Source organism: Pelophylax lessonae (genome assembly GCF_965119305.1).
Source record: "Pelophylax lessonae genome assembly, chromosome: 5".
Taxonomy (NCBI): Eukaryota; Metazoa; Chordata; class Amphibia; order Anura; family Ranidae; genus Pelophylax; species Pelophylax lessonae.
The window spans coordinates 176,769,751-176,792,239 of record NC_138772.1 but is presented as its reverse complement, the minus strand read 5'-3'; the positions used below and the strand labels follow the sequence as shown (position 1 = coordinate 176,792,239).

Sequence of the window (22,489 nt, the reverse complement as noted above, 5' to 3'; positions counted from 1 at the left end):
GAGTGCCAGTGCAGGAACTAAAAGGGAGTGCCAGTGCAGGAACTAAAAGAAAGGAGCAGAAATCACAGAGTTGCTGAGCTGGTCTGAAGTGTTAAAAACAGTCCAATCTGTTTACTAGATAAGAGGCATAAGGAAAGTACTTCATAAGTCAAGATGGCAAAAAACTAAAACATGCACCAGTACTTTAGATGTATCATGCATGAGAAAAAGGGCAGATCAGATATTCCTTAGCCAAAGATGAAAGGCAGTTGTTAAAGCATGAATGAGTGGAGAGAATGAGACTTCAGTGCCAAAATGATTCCCCAAGCAGCAAGGTTGAGGAGTTGAGAAACATAGGAATGATAAGCACTTTAGTATTATCCACTTTACATGTTAAGCAGCAGGACATACAATCAAAACAGCAGTAAGGCATGCAGTCAGGTTTTTCAGAAGAAAGGACAGGATAACAGCAGAATGACCAATTTGTGTATAATTTGCATACAGATAATACTGAAATCCAAAGGATTATATATTTTAGTGCAACCAATTTTAATTGCAAAACACCTATTAATAAATTAGCCTCATCATACATGAGCCTCTCCTGACAGTTATTGGCCTTAAGATCAAATTTTAACTGTGCTTTTATGTAAGGTATTCAAATTATGCCTAAAATTTGATGTTCCAGTTCTTTGCACATGTTGATTGTGTCTAAGAAGACCAATTAGGTAGAAAGAGATAAGTGAAGAAACCAAAGTCCTCTTTAACATACCAAATGAGAGATCTAGCCAGCAAAGTAACATATAAGGGATTGCAGGGTGTGGCAGATCGACAGTGCTTTTCCAGTTTCCTTTCCTGTAAAAAAAATAATACAAAACACAATGTACTCATAAAATATCAAAGGAATTCCCATTTAATGCTCCTGTATGCTAAAAATGCCCATCACAGTACCATGTTTGGTGACCTCGCTGAAAACAGGTTACGAAAAGTAAATTCTGATGCTCACTAAGCATTCCAACATGCTAGTTAGATTAATTTGCCCACAGCAGACAAACCCACACTGCATTTAAGTTCCACAAACCAAAAACCCTATTTAAATCCTTTATAATATTTAAAGCAATGCCTTCATGCTTTATTTTGCTGAGAAATCACTTTGAAAAACACCCCCCAGGCATTTCTGGATGCGCCATCTTGAGTAAGGGCAGATGATTCATGTAGCATTTATTTCCTGGAATCCATCTGCCCTTAGTTCAGACAAGCAGGCAAGAGGGTGTGCTTAGTTGAGAAAGCCCCTCCTCCCTTCCTGAAGACTCCTGGGATGTATGACATCATTTGCCTAAGAATGGAAACTAGGAAGTAACTAAAGAAATGTAAAAAAAAAAAAAAAGTTTAAAACAAGTAAATATGTTATAATTTCTTATCTATTTACTAATGCCAGCAGCATAAGAATTACAACTAGCCAATGTTGACTGAGAGAGTGAGGTTCCACTTTAAGCAGCCCGCAGAGAAACTTTACATAGCAACAAGTCTGGCAAATTTACCCTGACTTATCCAGGCTGTTTAAACATTTCACTTATAATATTTTCATTAGGACTCGCGGCCATCATTGCCTTCCCTCTGAAAAACAATCTGTGGTGAATCACTTTTCAGAAGAATTTGACAGGCGGCTTAGGGGAGATAGGTCACTTATTGGACTCCTGTTTTAACTCTCCTTCATCGCAACACTGTCCTGCAACCAAGTGCATTACAAACAGTTAAAGAGTGATTGCAGCACAGCCCTATACCCTTGAATGGAGTCCACGTTACAGCGAAACTGCCTGCTAATTGCAACCGCTGAAGTGTGTACTGCAATGGCCAAGGGCCATGTTAACTAGTAGCTGAAAAGTTGGGGGGGGGGCAGTAAAACCTAAGTTTAACTGCCTATTTTTAAAGGGCCTCCTGTGTAAACAAGGCCTATATACAGCGAAACACATCAGAGATGTACCAGGGGCCAGCATCTTGACTAATGGAAACCAACAGGGAAGCCTTGCAGCTTCACAGCTGGCAGATCGCCGCGGCCATCTGACCGGAAGTGCTGGAGCAGGTACCTGTCAAAATCAGGTACCCGTTCCCCCCCCAAAAAAAAACTAAAGTGCCAAATGTAAAGGAGAAGGGGGAGGAGGAAGAACAGTTCTTCCCCTTTTGGGTAAAGTTCCACTTTAAGCAGTAACAATAGAACAGAAACTCATAAAAAGAGTAAAACAATTAACCTGATCTTTGGTCAGTACAATACTGGCTCCACTGCATTCAAGATTTAAAAGCGACTTCACATCATTAGAGTTTAATGGATCGAGATGAAGAGTTGGCCACAACCTGTAAATCAAAGAAAAATTGCAAAAATGAAAAATAGGTGTTCTGCATAATTTTCATCAAAAGTGTACAGTCTATAATAACCAGTCAAATTATTGTTTGTAGAGAATGGGAAAAAGTGAAAGATTGATGCACTTATTGGGCATAGGTGGGATTATCTGGGCATCTTGGAATCACCCACCTTGGCATCAGTGAATGAAACATAGACCCCCCCAAAAAACAAATCCCTTTTTGTGAACAAACAATATGGATCTATGGATGTCAAAACTCATCCTAAACTGCATACATTAAAACAAACCTGTGGGCGTTACTGGATTCGAGTATATAATTTTATCTACTCCCTAACCCAGGTTAATCTGCAAAAGTCCCTGAAACAAGCATTATTAGGCAACCCGGTGGAGAATGCCCCGAGAAATTCTAAACTAATAATTACCTTCATTTATGGCAGCGAGGATTGCGATCGCTAGGTCATGGAGGTCAGCTATCATACCTATTGACTTCTGATATTCAGGATTATGATAAATGAACACCTTTTAGCCATTTTGAATGATAAGGTTAAACTGTTTGAGAAAGTCTGGAGCCCCTGGATCAATTATTCTACAGATGATTCCCAAGCTGGTTTGGCTTAGGCCATTCCCTGGAGAGGAGTGTGAGTACGCAGGTAATATATTTTACCTACTTTTTCCTTCTTGTCTTCAGATCTTTCTGTCTATTCTCTACACTGCAGAACGTCCTTATTAGTTTTAGGGGGGTGTCAATTTACCTATTCGAAATATGGGATTACTCTCCCTCAATTAGGAGATAATGTATGCTGAAGTGTATACTAGGAGAGTCAAGATACTTGGCTCAAATCTATTTCCTGGCATAGACTATCTCGTTTTCACCAGATTACTATAATTACTTAATGAGATAACAGTTAGAATTGGATTGCATCACTGGTAAAATTTTGCAATTTGCAAGTAACCTTATCTCCTGGTTTCCATATTTTGCAATAATCATGTCAGTAATAACCTCTTGTTAACTATTTGGTTATATTTTTAATGTATTTTGTGTGGGAGAGGATCAGTGACAAAGAATCTATTTGTCACGAACATGCAATGTTAATTGTATTTCTTTCTTGTCTTTGAAAATTTTAATAAACACCATTGATAAACAATCCTGTGGCTTTTCCAGGCAACTGAATGGGTCATTGACCATAAAATTACGTGACAGCGCTGTTCAAATAAACATATAAATGAAAACAGTGGCTAAATAAAAACTTTTTACAAAAAATGAGTTGCAGTGCAAAGGAAACATCTTATATAATAAAGTGCAATCCACATTGAGCAATTCCTAAAGTGCAAAAAAAGTGCAGCAAAATTCAATGTCTCTAAACAATTAAAGTGCTTGTGTTGAAACATTTCTTAAATGGCTTGAAAGTGCAATCCACAAATAAACAACTCCAAAAGGTTTTTTCCTCCAGTTGAAGCAATGTGGGATGTGGCGTAACGCGTAGAGGTACCAAGCAGTGGGCAGGTTTGATGCTACATATTGGAATACTGCTGGAATTGTTTTTATATGCTGTTTTTTCTTCTAATAAATGTGGGTGTAATGTATAAGGCTGGGATTATGTTTTAATTGCAACTTCTAAATCGGGTACAGCACTATTGGAGATTGTCTTTTTCCTCTTATATGTCATTCTGGAGCACTGCTAAGGGGTGTGGAGCTGTTTAGCGATCAGATGCCAGAGAGTACTTTTATTAATGTGCTGGGTCGACCCCTAGCGGGTCTACAATTGAGGTGAGCAGGCACTTCACCTGGTGATCTGAGCACGATTAAAGGAGGGGGACACACACCGAGTGATTCACACTGGCACCTGAATTGACTAGAGACGTTGGATTTTTTTGCCCTTTTGCACTTTTAGGAGTTGTTTATTTGTGGATTGTACTTTCAAGCCATTTAAGAAGTTTTTCAACACAAGCACTTTAATTGTTTAAAGATGCTGAATTTTGCTGCACTTTTTTTGCACTTTATGAATTGCTCATTTTGGATTGCACTTTAATATATAGGTTGCTTCCTTTGCACTGTAACTCATTTTTTGTATCAAGTTTTTATTTAGCCACTGTTTTTATTTATATGTTAATTTGAACAATGCTGTGACACAATTTTATGGTTTATTATTTAGGATGTGGGAACACATTTAGGTGATAGCAGCAGTTCCACTCCTAATTGTGTTTTACACTATTTAGGGTTTATTTGATATAGGTTTATTATTCACAGGGGTAGTGCACAATTATTGTTTTAACATTGAGTAGGTTATTGCCCAACCCCTTGCAGTCAACTCCAGAAAGTCTCAGTAGTCATTGAGTATGGAAGTGGCTACAGCTAGCAGGAGCTGTTGCAGACAGATAGCTCTTGCTCTGACATCTCCAGTGAATCTCTCTGAAGGTGTCAGGGCCGCATGATGAAAAATCTTTCATTACAGCCAACTAACTGCAAATGACTCCCGCTGTCAGTATTAGCATGAGATACTGCAGGGGGCAGTGACTTAGCAGCAATAAGTAGGATCCCACACTCCCGAAACTGTCAGATTCTTAATAACTTTGCAAGGCTTGTAAATAAAGAAAATGATATAAGAATGTAGTAAAATGTGTTTAAATAATTAAATATATAAAATTAAATATATAAAAATTAAAAATTAAAGAGAACGGGTGCCGTTGTCTCTCCAAAAGACTGAACATTTTAAGTGTGTGTCCTCTATTTTCTATTTAACCTCGGAATTTACCAATTTGTGCAATTTAAAATCTAGATGAAAAATGTTACCAAATATAAGAGATGAAACTGTGCAGTTTTAAAGCGGAAATTTACACATAACAACTTGATAAAAAAAATGTTCTTTAGCAAGGAACATACATTCCACATTAATAATTATGAAACCAAAATTAGTGTGTACTGTAAACTGCCTCAAGCTTTGTAACCCTTTCCTCTTGCCGAAGGCTGCCATTTTGCTGAAGCCCACAGCCCCTGAACAGCAGTAAATCATAAAGCAGAATTAAAGTGGAGTTCCACCCAAAAGTGGAACTTCCGCTTTAGGTATTCTAACCCCCTGACATGCCAGATTTGGCATGTAATTTTTTTGGGGGGGGGGAGCGGGTACCTAGTTTTGACAGGTACCCGCTCCCACTTCCGCTCGGAGCGCCGCGGCCCCCTGAACGGAAGTTCTCCTCTCCCCCTTCCTCCCTGCAATCTTCTGGGACATGTCAGAGGTCCCAGAAGATTGCCGGCCAATCAAGACGCACAGCGCGACTCGCGCATGCGCAGTGGGTACCCGGCTGTGAAGCCGCAAACTGTCACAGCCGGGTGCCCACAGCAGTGATGCCGGCGCCGCCGAGACCAGAGGGAAGAGGATCGAGGCTTCGGCGGCCGCATCGCTGGACCGTTGGACAGGTGAGTGAAAAGGCTGGAACTCCGCTTTAAACTCATCGATTTAACTGTTTCAAAAAAACAATTACATTCCTGGATTGCCAGAATTGCTAACATTTACATTTGCTTGTGTCCTCAACTAAACTGCCACACAATCAAATGGCTGGTGTCATAACTGATCACGTGCAGCACCATGGCAGTTGCAGATCAAAAAGAAGCAGCTGCCTTGGCTGTAAAGGATAGGAGGGTTGAATTCTGCTTTAAGGCTGTCAGCAGATCGGCCTCTACAAACCTGGCAGTGCATAAAAATGGAGAGCAACTGAGTATGTGCAGGGCAGAGTGAGACAGTGTAATACTGGATATTTGCCTCCATCTTTGTACCTGTTTCCTCTTGCTGGAGGCTGCCATTTTGATGAAGCCCACAGCCCCTGAACAGCAGTAAATCATAAAGCGGAACTAAACCCATCAATTTAACTGTTTCAAAAAACAGTTACAATCCTGGAATGCCAGAATTGCTAACTGTCACACATGTGCAGCACCATGGCAGTTGCAGATCAAACAGAAGCAGCTGCCTTAGCTGTAAAGGATAGGAGATCGGCCTCTACAAACTTGGCACTGCCTAAAAATGGAGAGCAACTGGAATGTGCAGGGTAGAGTGAGACAGTATATTACTGAATTTGAAACAGTATAGGCACTTTAAGGTTTTACAAAGCTATACCTGCAAAGGGGCCAGCCTGAAGTCATCTAGCAGGACTTAATTTTCTGACTGAAGTTCCACTTTAAGTAGTTTAAAGTTTATACATTAAATTGCTTGTGTGACTAAAAATATAGTCTGATTAAGATTAACTTTTGTAGGAGTATTGTGGATGTACAAAATCATTTACTTCTACAGAGTCTCCACTAGCAGAAAATATACTGTTTGCAGAGTGGAGGGCCCTTTCGCTTGATCAGTAACTGTGAAATTTAAGAAATCTCACTCAACCAAATGGGGGTGCAAAATCTAAGTCAGCCAATGACAGAAAAATAGTATAAATAGATACAGAACCTAGTTTTTTTTTTGTAAATGTGGTATATAAGTGTTGGGGTATAAGCAGTAACCCATAGTAAGGTAAGGCTACGTCTAAAAAATATGATATTCCTTTGGCGAAAACTAAACCAGAGGCAAAAGTTACAATATGCCAGCAGGCAATTCATTATTTTTGGTTTATTTACTACAAGTACATACAGTATATATCGCCGTGATCTTACACAGCACTTTACGTACATATTGGACATTCACATCAGTCCCTGCTCTCAAGGAGCTTGCAATCTAAGATCCCTAACTCACATTCATACAGAGGTCCAATTTTAGATAGGAGCATTAATCTACCAGCATGTCTTTGGAGTGTGGGAGGAAACTGGAGTACCCGGAGGAAACCCACACAGGCACAGGGAGAACATGCAAACTCCAAGCAGGCAGTGCTGTGTTTGGGATTTGAACCGACAAACTTATTGCTGCTAGGCGGAGGTGCTAACCAATTATTAGTAGTTTCCTCACCAAAGATATTCCTTGGGAGTTATTTGCGACTTACCTCCATGCCTGAGGACATGTTTCCACATTCACTGAGACAATTACTCGAACATTCACTGGTAAAGGATCAATGAGCCATTTCATGTGCTTTTCTGGTTGCTATGAATAGAAGAAATGATGGGTCAGTAGCCTTGAAATGTTATTTAAATACTATTGTACGGCTTCTTTTAACAAACCATTTTAATGATTTACTGTCACCAAATGAAAATTAATTGTAAAGCAAATACCTGGGTTCTTATGAGAGAACTAATATCATTCTCAATGTTATCACAGTGTACAATTCTTGTAAATGAAAATAATACAACTTTAAAAAACAACTGGCTCTTACCTCTATTTGGTCAATGGAGTCAATAATGATGATGATGTTGCCCTGGTAGCGAATGGAAAGTTTTTCAAGCCAGTGAGGAAATTCTTCCAAGAACTTTCCAGGATCCATCGAGAGCGATGAGACTGACCAGGAATGTTGCATTAGCTGTACTCAGAGCAAAGAAATACATGTGGTTTAATTTGTGATGTACTAAGAACTTTCTCCTCTCCTCCCGACTGACATCAGTGGGGGATTTTTGGCTCCTCGCGCTCTAGCTGTCAGATCAGGAGAGATGGCCTGTCACGTGAGCGCCGAGCGGCGCTCTGAAATCAGGTATACAGTAGTCTGCATTTTTTTTTTCATAAAACACAGGATTATACAAAGATTTGACAGTGGCTTAACAACCACTTTAGGTTGTACCTGTTTATCTACAGCCATCTTTCCCCTACATCCATTTGAAGTGCAGAATTTACACAGGATCTCTCAGCTCTGAAAAAATTAGGGGGCGGAGAGCTGAAGTTACATCAGTGAGGAGAGGTCTGAGAGCTGATTGGAGGAAAGGTACACACTCCCCTTCACACAGCACAAAGGAACAGAGCTGAGGCTTTCAATTAGCTGGAGGTCCCTTCCCTGTCACCTTGTGTCAGGAAAACTTGTCATAAGGTATTAATGCTGACAGCAGAGGAATGAAGCAGCAGACAGGAATTACACTTAGTGCTCTTAATTGAGACAAGTACACACTAAAAAGGAATATGTTTTTTTCATATTTATTGTCTGAGGTTTATAACCACCTTAAATGCATGGCCTGGAGACGAAGGTTTCTCTAAGGCTTTCTTTTCCACTATGCTTAGGCTAGAAAACTATCCTCTAGCAGGGTTTACCACTTCACCTTGAAGCCTTGTTTCTGGTGATGCAAGTCTCAGGGGTCCTGATCCTGTTTTATTTTTTGGTTGGTTAAGCCCTTAGCATCCTCTGGTCAGGAGTGGATCAGCGTCTGGTGTTGAGTATATTAATAGCCAAGTCTCTGTCTCAATTCTTTTTTTAGATTTACTGTGCTGTGTGTCCACCAATCAATAAAAGAGAAAAAAAAAAAAAAAAACTTGCAGACTCTGGAGGGACTACTGACACTACAAATATTATTTGGAGTAGACTCCCTCTGTTCACATAATAATGGCCACAGCAAATCATCTGACTGAGGGTCTGAAGTGTAATATAACAAAGAAAGGTCCAATTCTTCATTGGTGAGTGGAATTATTTCTACATGTATAAATTATTTGGGAGAAAATACACAAGACGATTTTTGCCCAAACAAGGAATCCACAAATTAAGAATCCTATGGGGATGATTTACTAAAACTGGAGATGGCAAAATCCGGGGAAACTCGTTTTTTCATTAAGGCTTAATTGAACAAGTGGAAGCTAGAAGCATATTGGCTACCATGCACAGCTACACCAGATTTTGTACTTTCCAGCTTTAGTAAATCAACCCCTATTTGTGCTTGTTTGTGTTTGTATTTGTATTTTTTTCCTTTTTCTTTAGGCAGCGGTAGGAGAGTGGTATGGAGATATTGTTGCTTTTTAATGGACCCCCAAGGGGCAGCTTTATAACAGACAGCAAATATCACTATCATTACACTCCACTAGTGAACACTTAACTGCTTTTTCAGTGGACCCCTAATTGTCAGGACAGCAAATGCTTTAGTGACTTATATCAAATTGCAATTTAAGTCTATACCTTTTATCAGGCATAGAAACATATAGCTAAAAAAAAAAAAAAAAAAAAAAAAAAAAAAAAAACTTACATTCATGCAAATCATGGCTTGGCTACCCAATCATTATTGATAGCTTCTTATCCCACTACTAATTTAAATAAGGACATTTACAGATGTGGCATCAGACAGGCATTCAGCATAGAGTACATTAAGTGATATTAAAGACAATTTATTTTATTCAAAATAACAAATATGTTATACTTACCTGCTCAGTGCAGCGGTTTTGAACAGAGCAGCCCCGATCCTCCTCTTTTCAGGTCCCACACCGGCAGTCCTGGCCCCTCCCTTCTGCCGAGTGCCCCCAGAGCAAGCAGCTTGCAATGGGGGTACCCAAGCAGGCTCGCTCCCGAGCCACTGCTCTGCATGTCCATTCACACACATAGTTACAGCTCAGCCCCACCCCTTCTCTCTCCTCATTGGCTCACTGGCTGTAATTGACAGCAGTGGGAGCCAAAAGCTGAGTCTTTCGTGGATATTGCTGGATCGTGATGTGGCTCAGGTAAGCATTGGGGGGGGGGGGGGGGACTGATGCACACAGAAGGTTTTTTACCTTTGTGCATAGAATGCACGAAGGTAAAAAGACCTTGACCGGTTAGAACGACTTTAAGGCTAGGTGCACACTATAACACAGCGCAGGAAACCCACAGTAGTAGTGTTAAGTTAATTACACCCAAACGCAGGTCACAAAACAGAGCCTTTGCCTACACCAGATCACATGGTATAAAAGTACAATGTGATCTGGTTGCAGTGCGTTTCCAAAAGTGGTGCATGCACTACTCTGGTGCGATCGAAGCCCATTCAAAATGAATGAGCTCAAATCACACCGCACTAAATCGCATGTGAATCAAACAGGAATGCACAGCGATTTCCTGTGCGATTCATAATGTGGGGCTTAAGGACATCTGCATCTTTTTTTTGTTTTTTTAAATAAAATGGAGTAATAGGCCTAGCACATTTATTGAATTACCAATATAAATGCTACATCTTTTTTTCCACATAAATTAAGATTTTGCCATGGTATGACTAATAACTTGTGAACTTGTGTAACTAGTAAATATGTGAATGTTGCTAAATCTCCTAAGCTGGGCCAGCAATCAGCAAATAGGTGGTGAGATATTGGAAGCGGACAGGAGTACCGCCACAGCAGCCTGGATGGTCACTTAGTAATGATGTAAGCAGCCACCATTTTGGTTAATTTTAGCAACACAATTAAAGTGTTTGTAAAGGCAGAAGGTTTTTTATCTTAATGCATTCTAAGATATAAAACATTCTGTGTGTAGCAACCCCCCTAATACTTACCTGAGCGCCATCTCTATTTAGGGAGCTGCGGCTTGGCACAGGTGCACCCATAGCAAGCTGCTTGCTGTGGGGGCACTCGACAGGAGGGAGGGGCCAGGAGAGCTGAAGAGGGACCTGAGAAGAGGAGGATACGGGCTGCTCTGTGCAAAATCACTGCACAGAGCAGGTAACTATACCATGTTTATTATTTTTAAAAAAATAAATAAATAAATAAAAAACGAGACTTTAGTATCACTTTAAGTTAGGCAGATCAGGGATAATCTTAGATTATGTAGGAAAAATGTAGAGCATTTATATTGCAGATTTAATATGTGTGTTCTAGGCTCACTTTAAAACAAAGGCACACTTGTCCTTTAAAGTATATCTATTGTCAAAATAGAATATAGTTGTATTTCAATTATTTCTAGCCTACTGCTATTAATCTGAATTCTGTCACACACGTGTTTTAAATAATAGAGGAGAAAAAAAAATTGCCAAAAATGCAATGAATTTTACCCAATAATTTTTTTGTGCATCCTTTTTTTTGGACCTACATAACTCAGGTGGGGGTGTGTCAAGAGTATGTCCTTTTTTTTTACATGCATTGCGCTACATCATGTCCCTCTTTGCTATCTTTGAAAGTTGGGAGGTATGCATAGTCACTATGTCCTGTAAGTTGGCACTGCTGTGTCACACATTTCACAGAACCTGCCTTCTGAACTACAGAGGTGCTGAGAGGAGGAGTTTCAGGAGTCAGTACAGGAATCACTGTTTGTAGGCGGCAAGGTACCGTGTGGTTCTTAGAAATTGAAAGTAAACATCAGAGGAGAAGCTGCAAAGCATGCAGGAAATCCAGGAAGTTGTGGAAAGAGATGACCAGCAGACAGGCAGCACTCACAACATAGTTACATAGTTTGTGAGGTTGAAAAAACACCAGTCCATCCAGTTCAACCTATGATGTGTGTGTGTTTGCTGTTAACCATACATTGTGTACCCCTGTATGTTGTGGTCTTTAAGTTGCCCATCCAATAGTTTTTTTGAAACTATCGATGCTCCCTGCTGATACCACTGCTTGTGGAAGAGATTTCCACATACTTACCACTCTGACAGTAAAGAACCCCTTACGCAGTTTAAGATTAAACCCGCTTTTCTTCTAGTTTTAGTGAGCGGCCGCGTGTCTTATTGAATTCCCTTTCTCTGAAAAGTTTGTTCCTTATGCTATGGTCACCAGTATGGTATTTGTACATTGATATCATATCCCCTCTCAAGCGTCTCTTCTCCAGAGAGAATAAGTTCAATGAAAGGAGATTTTTTTAAAGTAAGCTTATACAGGATTTTCAAACATAACAATTGCTTCTTTTGCTACTACAATGCCTATGTTCTTAAAAAGAAGAAAATGTATGAAGTGATCATTGAACTCCTTTAAAGTAGCTTCCAAGAATCAGTTTAAAGAGGAGCTCCAGGTTCCCACCCCTAAAATTTAAAGTCAGCAGCTACAGTATGTTTAATATTAGGGCATTTACCTGTCCAGGCATCAAGCGGTGAGTCAGTGGCGATTTTGGCTCTGAGGAAGAGGGCCCTCCCTTGAAACGCGTAAGCCAGGTTTTTGTGAATGCCATCACGCCATCCCGCAGTTTAGAAGTGTTCTGGAGGCGATTGGTCCCTATTTCCTACATGCATGTATACATCTTACGTTTGTGAGTACAATGTATGCTACCTATTTGGATTTTAATAAACTTTTTTTGTGGTAATGCACAAGGTCGGTGCGCCCTTCTCTTGTTGTTGCCTGCCTGAGCCAATTCTTTAATTGGCTATCGGCTGCTGGCGCCACCGTCCTGACTAAGGGAAACCAGCAGTGAAGCCTTGTGACTTCACAGCTGGATTCCTACTGCACATGCACTTTGTGAATGGGATGCAGATTTCTAGGACCTGTCAAGTGTCCCAGAAGGCTGAGGGGAAGGAAGAAGGGGGGGGGAGAACTCCCGGCTCAGTTCACAGTGCCAAATTGAGCCGGAAGTGGGAGCAGGTGTCTTTCAAAACCAGGTACCCGCTCTCCCCCAAAAGGTCAAAACCAGGTACCTGCTCCCCCCCAAAAGGTGCCAAATGTGGCAGCAGAGGGGGGAGACAGACAAGCAGAGCTTCCCCTTTTGGGTGGAGCTCCGCTTTAACTGCATCTATGGTCAAAATTTAAAATCAATATATTCTTTTTCACATTGAATTTCAATGATGTATATTAAATTTTTATTAATTTGAATGATCTTGAAGTTTGTAAACTTACATTGTAAAGATCCTCACATATTTACTTTCCTTTTTTTTTGTAACACGTATTCACTATGCCCTATGGTTAGGCACTGCTGGGTTACTCATTTCAAAGAGCCTGCCTTCTAAACTACAGGGGGATTTCAGGAGGTGGAGCCAGTATAGGAATCACTGTTTGCAGGTCCTTAGAAATCAAAAATAAACGGCAGAAAAGAACCTTGGTCTGCCAGCAAGTTGAAAAAAAAACAGACCTACTGGCCAGATTACCAGGTAAAAAAAAAAAAGAATGCACCCATCACATTAAGGCTACATTCACATGTGGGCGTAGCGGATCACGGGTAGAATCACCGCGATTCTGCCCGCGATCCGGAATCATTGCAAATCGCGGGACGCCTGTGCGATGCCTGTGATTTGCAATAGCACCCCAAACGCTGTGTGATGTTGCTACGATTTCTGCCTGCTGAATCGCGGTAATATCGCGCAAACAGAATCGCGGGACGCATGACGCCCAAAAGAAGCTCTAGTACCTTTTTTGGGTGTCATGCGTGATGTTTGCGTGATGTTACCGCGATTCGGCAGGCAGAAATCGCGGCAACATCGCACAGCGTTTGGGGTGCCATTGCAAATCACAGGCGTCCCACGATTTGCAATGATTCCGGATCGCGGACAGAATGGCAGCGATTCTGCCCGTGATTCTGCCCGTGTTTGTAAAGGCAGAAGGTTTTTTATCTTAATGCATTCTAAGATATAAAACCTGTGTGTAGCAACCCCCCTTAGCCCCCCTAATACTTACCTGAGCGCCATCTCTATCTAGGGAGCTGCGGCTTGGCACAGGTGCACCCATAGCAAGCTGCTTGCTGTGGGGGCACTCGACAGGAGGGAGGGGCCAGGAGAGCAGAAGAGGGACCTGAGAAGAGGAGGATACGGGCTGCTCTGTGCAAAATCACTGCACAGAGCAGGTAACTATACCATGTTTATTATTTTTAAAATAAATAAATAAATAAATAAATAAAAAACGAGACTTTAGTATCACTTTAAGTTAGGCAGATCAGGGATAATCTTAGATTATGTAGGAAAAATGTAGAGCATTTATATTGCAGATTTAATATGTGTGTTCTAGGCTCACTTTAAAACAAAGGCACACTTGTCCTTTAAAGTATATCTATTGTCAAAATAGAATATAGTTGTATTTCAATTATTTCTAGCCTACTGCTATTAATCTGAATTCTGTCACACACGTGTTTTAAATAATAGAGGAGAAAAAAAAAATTGCCAAAAATGCAATGAATTTTACCCAATAATTTTTTTGTGCATCCTTTTTTTTGGACCTACATAACTCAGGTGGGGGTGTGTCAAGAGTATGTCCTTTTTTTTACATGCATTGCGCTACATCATGTCCCTCTTTGCTATCTTTGAAAGTTGGGAGGTATGCATAGTCACTATGTCCTGTAAGTTGGCACTGCTGTGTCACACATTTCACAGAACCTGCCTTCTGAACTACAGAGGTGCTGAGAGGAGGAGTTTCAGGAGTCAGTACAGGAATCACTGCTTGTAGGCGGCAAGGTACCATGTGGTTCTTAGAAATTGAAAGTAAACATCAGAGGAGAAGCTGCAAAGCATGCAGGGAATCCAGGAAGTTGTGGAAAGAGATGACCAGCAGACAGGCAGCACTCACAACATAGTTACATAGTTTGTGAGGTTGAAAAAACACCAGTCCATCCAGTTCAACCTATGATGTGTGTGTGTTTGCTGTTAACCATACATTGTGTACCCCTGTATGTTGTGGTCTTTAAGTTGCCCATCTAATAGTTTTTTTGAAACTATCGATGCTCCCTGCTGATACCACTGCTTGTGGAAGAGATTTCCACATACTTACCACTCTGACAGTAAAGAACCCCTTACGCAGTTTAAGATTAAACCGCTTTTCTTCTAGTTTTAGTGAGCGGCCGCGTGTCTTATTGAATTCCCTTTCTCTGAAAAGTTTGTTCCTTATGCTATGGTCACCAGTATGGTATTTGTACATTGATATCATATCCCCTCTCAAGCGTCTCTTCTCCAGAGAGAATAAGTTCAATGAAAGGAGATTTTTTAAAGTAAGCTTATACAGGATTTTCAAACATAACAATTGCTTCTTTTGCTACTACAATGCCTATGTTCTTAAAAAGAAGAAAATGTATGAAGTGATCATTGAACTCCTTTAAAGTAGCTTCCAAGAATCAGTTTAAAGAGGAGCTCCAGGTTCCCACCCCTAAAATTTAAAGTCAGCAGCTACAGTATGTTTAATATTAGGGCATTTACCTGTCCAGGCATCAAGCGGTGAGTCAGTGGCGATTTTGGCTCTGAGGAAGAGGGCCCTCCCTTGAAACGCGTAAGCCAGGTTATTGTGAATGCCATCACGCCATCCCGCAGTTTAGAAGTGTTCTGGAGGCGATTGGTCCCTATTTCCTACATGCATGTATACATCTTATGTTTGTGAATACAATGTATGCTACCTATTTGGATTTTAATAAACTTTTTTTGTGGTAATGCACAAGGTCGGTGCGCCCTTCTCTTGTTGTTGCCTGCCTGAGCCAATTCTTTAATTGGCTATCGGCTGCTGGCGCCACCGTCCTGACTAAGGGAAACCAGCAGTGAAGCCTTGTGGCTTCACAGCCGGATTCCTACTGCACATGCACTTTGTGAATGGGATGCAGATTTCTAGGACCTGTCAAGTGTCCCAGAAGGCTGAGGGGAAGGAAGAAGGGGGGGGGAGAACTCCCGGCTCAGTTCACAGTGCCAAATTGAGCCGGAAGTGGGAGCAGGTGTCTTTCAAAACCAGGTACCCGCTCTCCCCCAAAAGGTCAAAACCAGGTACCTGCTCCCCCCCAAAAGGTGCCAAATGTGGCAGCAGAGGGGGGAGACAGACAAGCAGAGCTTCCCCTTTTGGGTGGAGCTCCGCTTTAACTGCATCTATGGTCAAAATTTAAAATCAATATATTCTTTTTCACATTGAATTTCAATGATGTATATTAAATTTTTATTAATTTGAATGATCTTGAAGTTTGTAAACTTACATTGTAAAGATCCTCACATATTTACTTTCCTTTTTTTTTGTAACACGTATTCACTATGCCCTATGGTTAGGCACTGCTGGGTTACTCATTTCAAAGAGCCTGCCTTCTAAACTACAGGGGGATTTCAGGAGGTGGAGCCAGTATAGGAATCACTGTTTGCAGGTCCTTAGAAATCAAAAATAAACGGCAGAAAAGAACCTTGGTCTGCCAGCAAGTTGAAAAAAAAACAGACCTACTGGCCAGATTACCAGGTAAAAAAAAAAAAGAATGCACCCATCACATTAAGGCTACATTCACATGTGGGCGTAGCGGATCACGGGTAGAATCACCGCGATTCTGCCCGCGATCCGGAATCATTGCAAATCGCGGGACGCCTGTGCGATGCCTGTGATTTGCAATAGCACCCCAAACGCTGTGTGATGTTGCTGCGATTTCTGCCTGCTGAATCGCGGTAATATCGCGCAAACAGAATCGCGGGACGCATGACGCCCAAAAGAAGCTCTAGTACCTTTTTTGGGTGTCATGCGTCCCGCAATTATGTTTGCGTGATGTTACCACGATTCGGCAGGCGGAAATCGCGGCAACATCGCACAGCGTTTGGGGTGCCATTGCAAATCACAGGCGTCCCACGATTTGCAATTATTCCGGATCGCGGACAGAATGGCAGCGATTCTGCCCGTGATCCGCTACGCCCACATGTGAACGCAGATTTAAGGATTGTTACGCTGTAATGCTTTACAATTTTAGTTTTGGATTTAGACACGCTAAGTCTTTCCTGTAGAGTAATACAACAAAACCATATCACATTTCTGTGCCAAGAAGAATACAGGTTGGATGTGTTTTATGGTATAACCTTGTTTTCACACCTCCTGTCGTGTACAATGATCAGCTGATAAAAAGAATATTACCTTAAGGGTCAGTCTTTTTATGATGAGTGCTGGCTCTGAGCTAGTAGACATTGGTTTTCCAACAAAGTGATACAACATCAGAGTGTTTGGTGAATGCTTCTGCTGAAGCTGAATCCTGTACATACAAAACACAGCTAGTCACTGGGAGCTTAAACTGCTGACCTGATCATTGTTCATACTGATTCTATAGAAAAAAACAACATACCATTATAGCACAACAAAGCAAAAATCACAATGGTGTTTTGTAAAAGTGCTTGCATCAAATAAATATTTTAGATGCATTTAAAAAAGAAGAATGCTAAGCTACAAGTTTACACCCTGGTCAGTAATTTATAACCCTTTGCACTATGCAAAAAAAAATAATTAAAAGGCAATAGTTATTTTTCTGTTAAAAAAAAAAAAAAAAACAACCATAAAGATGTGTTATCATTTGGTATACCACTTTGGCCCTAGTTTGAAAATGACTGAATTTCCATTTATCAGTCTCAGATCTCAAACTTGGTAATAATAAAATGAAAGAAAAAAATAAAGAAGGAAGGTTAAAAAAGCGCATCATTATAACTATGGATATGCGTTATAACAATAAAATTGGCTGTAAACAAAACCTTCATAGACATTATGTTACGAAAGTCTATGTTTGAGGACTACTGCCTTACCACAGCCTTTTTTTTTTTAGTTTAGGATAGATCATTAAAGATTTAACATTTCTGGCATGTTTTTATTTCTGTCTGTGAACCCATTCGGGAGATTTTCCCTCACTTTCTGTTCTTGTGACACTTTCATAATGAATATAGGGGCAGTTGTCACTGGTACAGTTAGGCATGGGCAGCAAAAGTAACCCTGTGAAAGTTCAAATGCCATGTGTTATATTTTTATTTTTTTCGGAGGATATCATTCTGTATGTTGGTATGTGTTGTTATTAAATAATTGTAATTTTTATGTAATATTTATAGTAAATTGGTAACTATTGGGGGATAGAGTTATGGGGGGTGTTTGTATCATTTATTAATTTTGTTTATAGTAGTTTGTTGTAGTTTGAGTGTTTCTTTTTTATATTTTCTGGTCTTTTTCTTATATGCAGGGTTCGTACACATTTTTACCAATAAAATTCCATGACTTTTCCATGACTTCTCCATGACTTCAAGTAAATATTCATGACCTAATGTTTAATGAAATGCCTTGAAGGAGCGGTTCACGCATGCTCCGAAACCGGTTAACGCCCCCCCCCCGCGCGTCATCACGTTCGTGCGGCCCTCCATTGAGGTATGCCCTTCACCGCTGCCTTGATCTGACTCAGTCCCCTGATTGGTTCTCCCCTAGTGTCATCTCACGACTGCTGGCCAGCCTCAGGGATGGAAACACAGAGGACCCGGAAGGACGCCGAGCTATGAAGATACGTAGACGCTTACCTCCATTTAATTTCTTAATATGTGTCAATAAAATAATTTACATCTGCTACACTGAGCGGCGCCTTTCTCTCAAATTTCCATGACTTTTCCAAAACTTTGTGGGTTAAATTATTTTCCAAAAATTATCCAGGCCTGGAAATTGCCATTTTAAAATTCCATAACTTTTCCAGGTTTTTCATGACCGTATGAACCCTGTATATGTAGATTTGGGCAAAGGGGCTACAAGTTAATATCCTTGTATAATTTGTATTATAGTATGATAATACATTTCTTGAATCCAATCTATACAAACTCTACTAATAATTTGTATTTGTTCCTGTCCCTATTGGAGGAATTTCCCATCATTTCCTCTCTGAACAGGAACAGGAAATCTCAATAGGACTACAGACAGCAATAAAAGCCAGCCCTTCCCCAATCTACCCATCAATAAATTGTTTTGGATGGAATTGGACAAAACAGCAAGACATTTTAAAATATGGTAATCCAGAAAGACCCCCACAATTTTTTCAATAATTTACTGCAATATTATATGGAACCTAAAAAAAAATCTTCAAACTGTATTGAACAAACAACAGCATACCACTTTGATAGGAGAAGAGATTTCCCTGAGCCTGGTCCTCCTGTTATAAGAAGAGGTGGAATAGGAGCTGGAGCGGCCACCAAATCATTCAAACGATCATAATACTAGCATAAAAAAAATATATAGTTATACATTGTGAGTAAAAAAAGAAAAATTAATTCTAAAATTAAACCAACTAGGACAGACATGTACTTGAAGCTAACTAAAAACATGAACCAGAGTAAAAAAAAGAAAAAAAATTTAAATTTAAAGTGGAGTTCCAGCCACAAAATCGACAGTCGATTTTGGGCCATCCGCTTGCTATAGCTCACCTGAAACAGAAATGGATAATTACGATTGTTTTTTTTTTTTTTACTTACCTTGTAATTGCAGAAAAACATACTCACCTTTCTTCCACTTCCTCCCTCGGAGCCGCGGCCCGCCCCGTCACTTCCTGTCTCGCTATGATTCCTGGGAGCTGAACGTCATCGCTCCCAGGAATCAATGCGCCTGCACCGGCCCCGACGTCAGTTCCGGTGCAGGCGCATCATACCTTGCTAAACAGCTTCTGGGCATGCCCAGAAGCTGTGAAGGGATGACGCTGCAGACCCAGAAGTGACGGCGGGGCCGGCGCAGTGCATTGTGGGACCGAAGAGGACGGAAGAGGATGCAGAAGAGGATCGCGCTGGCTTCAAGCTGCCCACACCTGAGATTGCAGCGCTGGAGAAGAAATTTTAAAAGTAAGTATTTCTTCTAATAGGGAAGTGCGAACCGGGACAGATCAGAGGCTGGCCATTGTGGAATGTACTAGCCCTGACTGTCCCAGGGGTATGTATGTTGAAATTTTTTTTTTGTGGCTGGAACTCCGCTTTAACAATTAGTACTTCTTAAATACAGAAGTATTAAAGTAGAACTGAATGCAAAACTTTTTTTTCATTTTGGAAAGAGTATAGTTGGGTCTGTCAAGTGTTTTTGGATAGAGTATGGTTGGGTCTGTCAAGTGTTTTTTTTTTTTTTTTTGTCATCTGTGTCCCATTGAAGCGATAACCCTTTACTTCATGTCTCAAAGCTACAACAAAAAGGAGATAAAATCCCTCCAAAAGAGGGAAATCCCAGGTAGTCACCAGAGCTAATGTAAGCATTAGGTAACTTCCCCTCTATTTATGTTCTCTTTGGATTTTCTTTCATTTTTCCTTTCAGTGATCAAGGTCACCAGATCAAAGGAGGATGGATCTCCATAATGGAAATATGTACAGCAGCAAAAAAAAAAAAAAAAGAGTGCTCTAATCTATCCATTCTTCTAAAACTTCTTAAAAAATTGCCTTGATTTATTCTTAAGATATTAGAAGTGTGTACAGCACAGAAGTGTGTATATGCAAAGGCTACCGCTATAGTGTGAACATGCCCTTGGGCTGGACATACACTGATTGAAATTCAAAACTGTTCACACAAGTTAGCTTGTGCATAACGCACACATGCTGGCATGCATCAGTGTGCGGCCTCCTCAATTGAAGTCAATTATTTAATTGGTATCTGTTGAAGGGACATTTTCAGTGATCAGCAGCTGTAACCAAATCAACTGTAGCCACTGAACAAAGTACCGTATTTTTCGGACTATAAGGCGCACTGAAAATCCTAAAATTTGATCAAAAACCGGCAGTGCACCTTATAATCCGGTGCTCCTTATATATGAACCTTGAGTATTGAAGGGATCTCAAAACAATTTCTGTTTCACATTGCGCAGCAACAAACATGAAGCAGAAATCAGAAATCCTGTAAATCCATGGTGCGCAAGTGGAGAAAGCAAGAAGATGACCTACGTCTTGCAAAGAAGACGAAAAAAAGTTTCCGCGGTAATAAAGCAAGATGGCCGCAACTAGAAGACAGACTTGACCGATGGATTTAGGAACAAAGAGCAGCTGGCAGAAGCATCTCAACTGTCGCCATTCGGATAAAAGCCAAAAGTGCGCCTTATAATCCGGTGCGCCTTATATATGAAAATAGTTAGAAAATTTACCGTTAACTGATACTGCGCCTTATAATCTGGTGCGCCTTATGGTCGCGAAAATACGGTATTCTGACTGCGGCGGCTACTCATGTAAGAATACAATGCTCTGGTGGGGGAAGGATTCTTCCAATAACTTTTTTTGTGTGGATAAAGCAATCTGCTAGATTTTTGTATTTCAGCCTGTTGGCTGAACAACAAAAAAATAACTGTGTATGGAAAGCCTGAGAGGCTCATTATACTGAAATGGAGGCGCACCTATGCAGAATTTCACCAAGTGGGATGCAGAATTACACCTCCAAATAAAAATTTGACGCATCAAAAGAGACCTCTCGTTTATTCCCCAGAGAGGCTTAGAGGCTGAGCAACCTGAACTCACTTTGTCAAACCCAAGCTCACAAGTTGAATGAGATGCATGCTGAAAAGCCTCCATCTGCTCCTGCTCATCATGAACATCCCACAGGACATCTCCAAAATCATCATCTTCCTGGATTGCTGTATCATCCTTGGAATCAGGGTCCGATATCTCAGCGGCCAACAAATCCTGCAGAGAGAAGTCACATCTGCTACTTGAATTGTAACACTACAGTCAAAATAAATGGAAGGTTGCATAGGTTTACGATTCTCTAAATAGCCTGGATCATTAGAAGTTTTGCCAACATCCCTTGTTAACTGGAAACAGAGAAATATATTCAAAAGGTCACCATATCACTTCATGTCACAACCTCAATCTTTTCACCTCTTCACACCAATGGGCCTTTAGCCCAGCGCACACAGTGCGTATATCTATTAAAACCTTATTTCAAATCAATTGTTTTATTTAAAAACTATATTGTATAAATCCCTACTTTTTTGCCCATAAAGTCCTACTTTTTCCTTGGCCTGAGGCACCAAAAAACCCCATATAAATGGAAGGTAGCGCAAAATACTAAACTCTCATACATTGTACAGTTGGAAATACCAAGCTAGGAGATGTGGGTTTACTTCAGAGTTTCATTTTGATTAAAGTATAGGTTTAGCCAATTTCTTTTTAGTTTCCCATGGAGCAGGTAAGGGTTAAAACTGCTAGATTATTCGTTGTGGTGTGTATCCAGGTATGGAGATTTCCCTTCCCTTCCTGTCTTAGAGACGCAACAGAAAGTTTGAAGAAATCTCCCCAAAACTAAGAGGAATTCACATCTTAGACAGTTGTCACCAGAACATTTGTCCATTGGAAGATTTTTCTGCATCTGTTGAATTTATGACAACTCTAAATTTTGGATTTCCCCTCATTGACAATGAGGACATATAGATGGGCGAATAATCCCAGCAAGGCCATAGGTCTCAGTACACCTCAATAGTGGGTCCACCCCTTCAAAACCCCCCAAAAAAGAAGCTTTTCCTTTACACGCAAATTAATAATTAAAATATATAGATGAAATATAGACACTGAAAAATTGAAAGATGTGGCTTTGTGATTTTAAACTACTGTTATTAAAAGGGTGCAGAGCAACAAAACACTAAGGCTGGGTTCACACTTGATTCGCATGCGGCTCACAGCAGGAGTCTGGTGTGTTCCTGTTCTCCATTTAAGGGAGGAATCAGGCCTGAATGTTTGCCTGAATTCAGACCAGAAATGGAGCCAAAGACGCACAGGACCCCTG

General features: G+C 40.6%; 1 protein-coding gene across 1 annotated transcript in view; it reads right to left on the bottom strand.

Annotated features, from left to right (window-relative positions):
• NPHP3 (nephrocystin 3) overlaps positions 1 to 22,489 on the bottom strand; it is a 95,198-nt gene that overhangs the window by 45,358 nt on the left and 27,351 nt on the right. The window contains exons 9-15 of the mRNA XM_082259829.1: positions 21,226 to 21,390; positions 18,863 to 18,966; positions 16,874 to 16,988; positions 7,626 to 7,769; positions 7,299 to 7,396; positions 2,226 to 2,328; positions 749 to 831 (exon numbers count right to left, since the gene is read on the bottom strand). Coding sequence (XP_082115955.1) covers positions 749 to 831; positions 2,226 to 2,328; positions 7,299 to 7,396; positions 7,626 to 7,769; positions 16,874 to 16,988; positions 18,863 to 18,966; positions 21,226 to 21,390 — 812 coding nt within the window. The remainder of the gene's footprint in view (positions 1 to 748; positions 832 to 2,225; positions 2,329 to 7,298; positions 7,397 to 7,625; positions 7,770 to 16,873; positions 16,989 to 18,862; positions 18,967 to 21,225; positions 21,391 to 22,489) is intronic.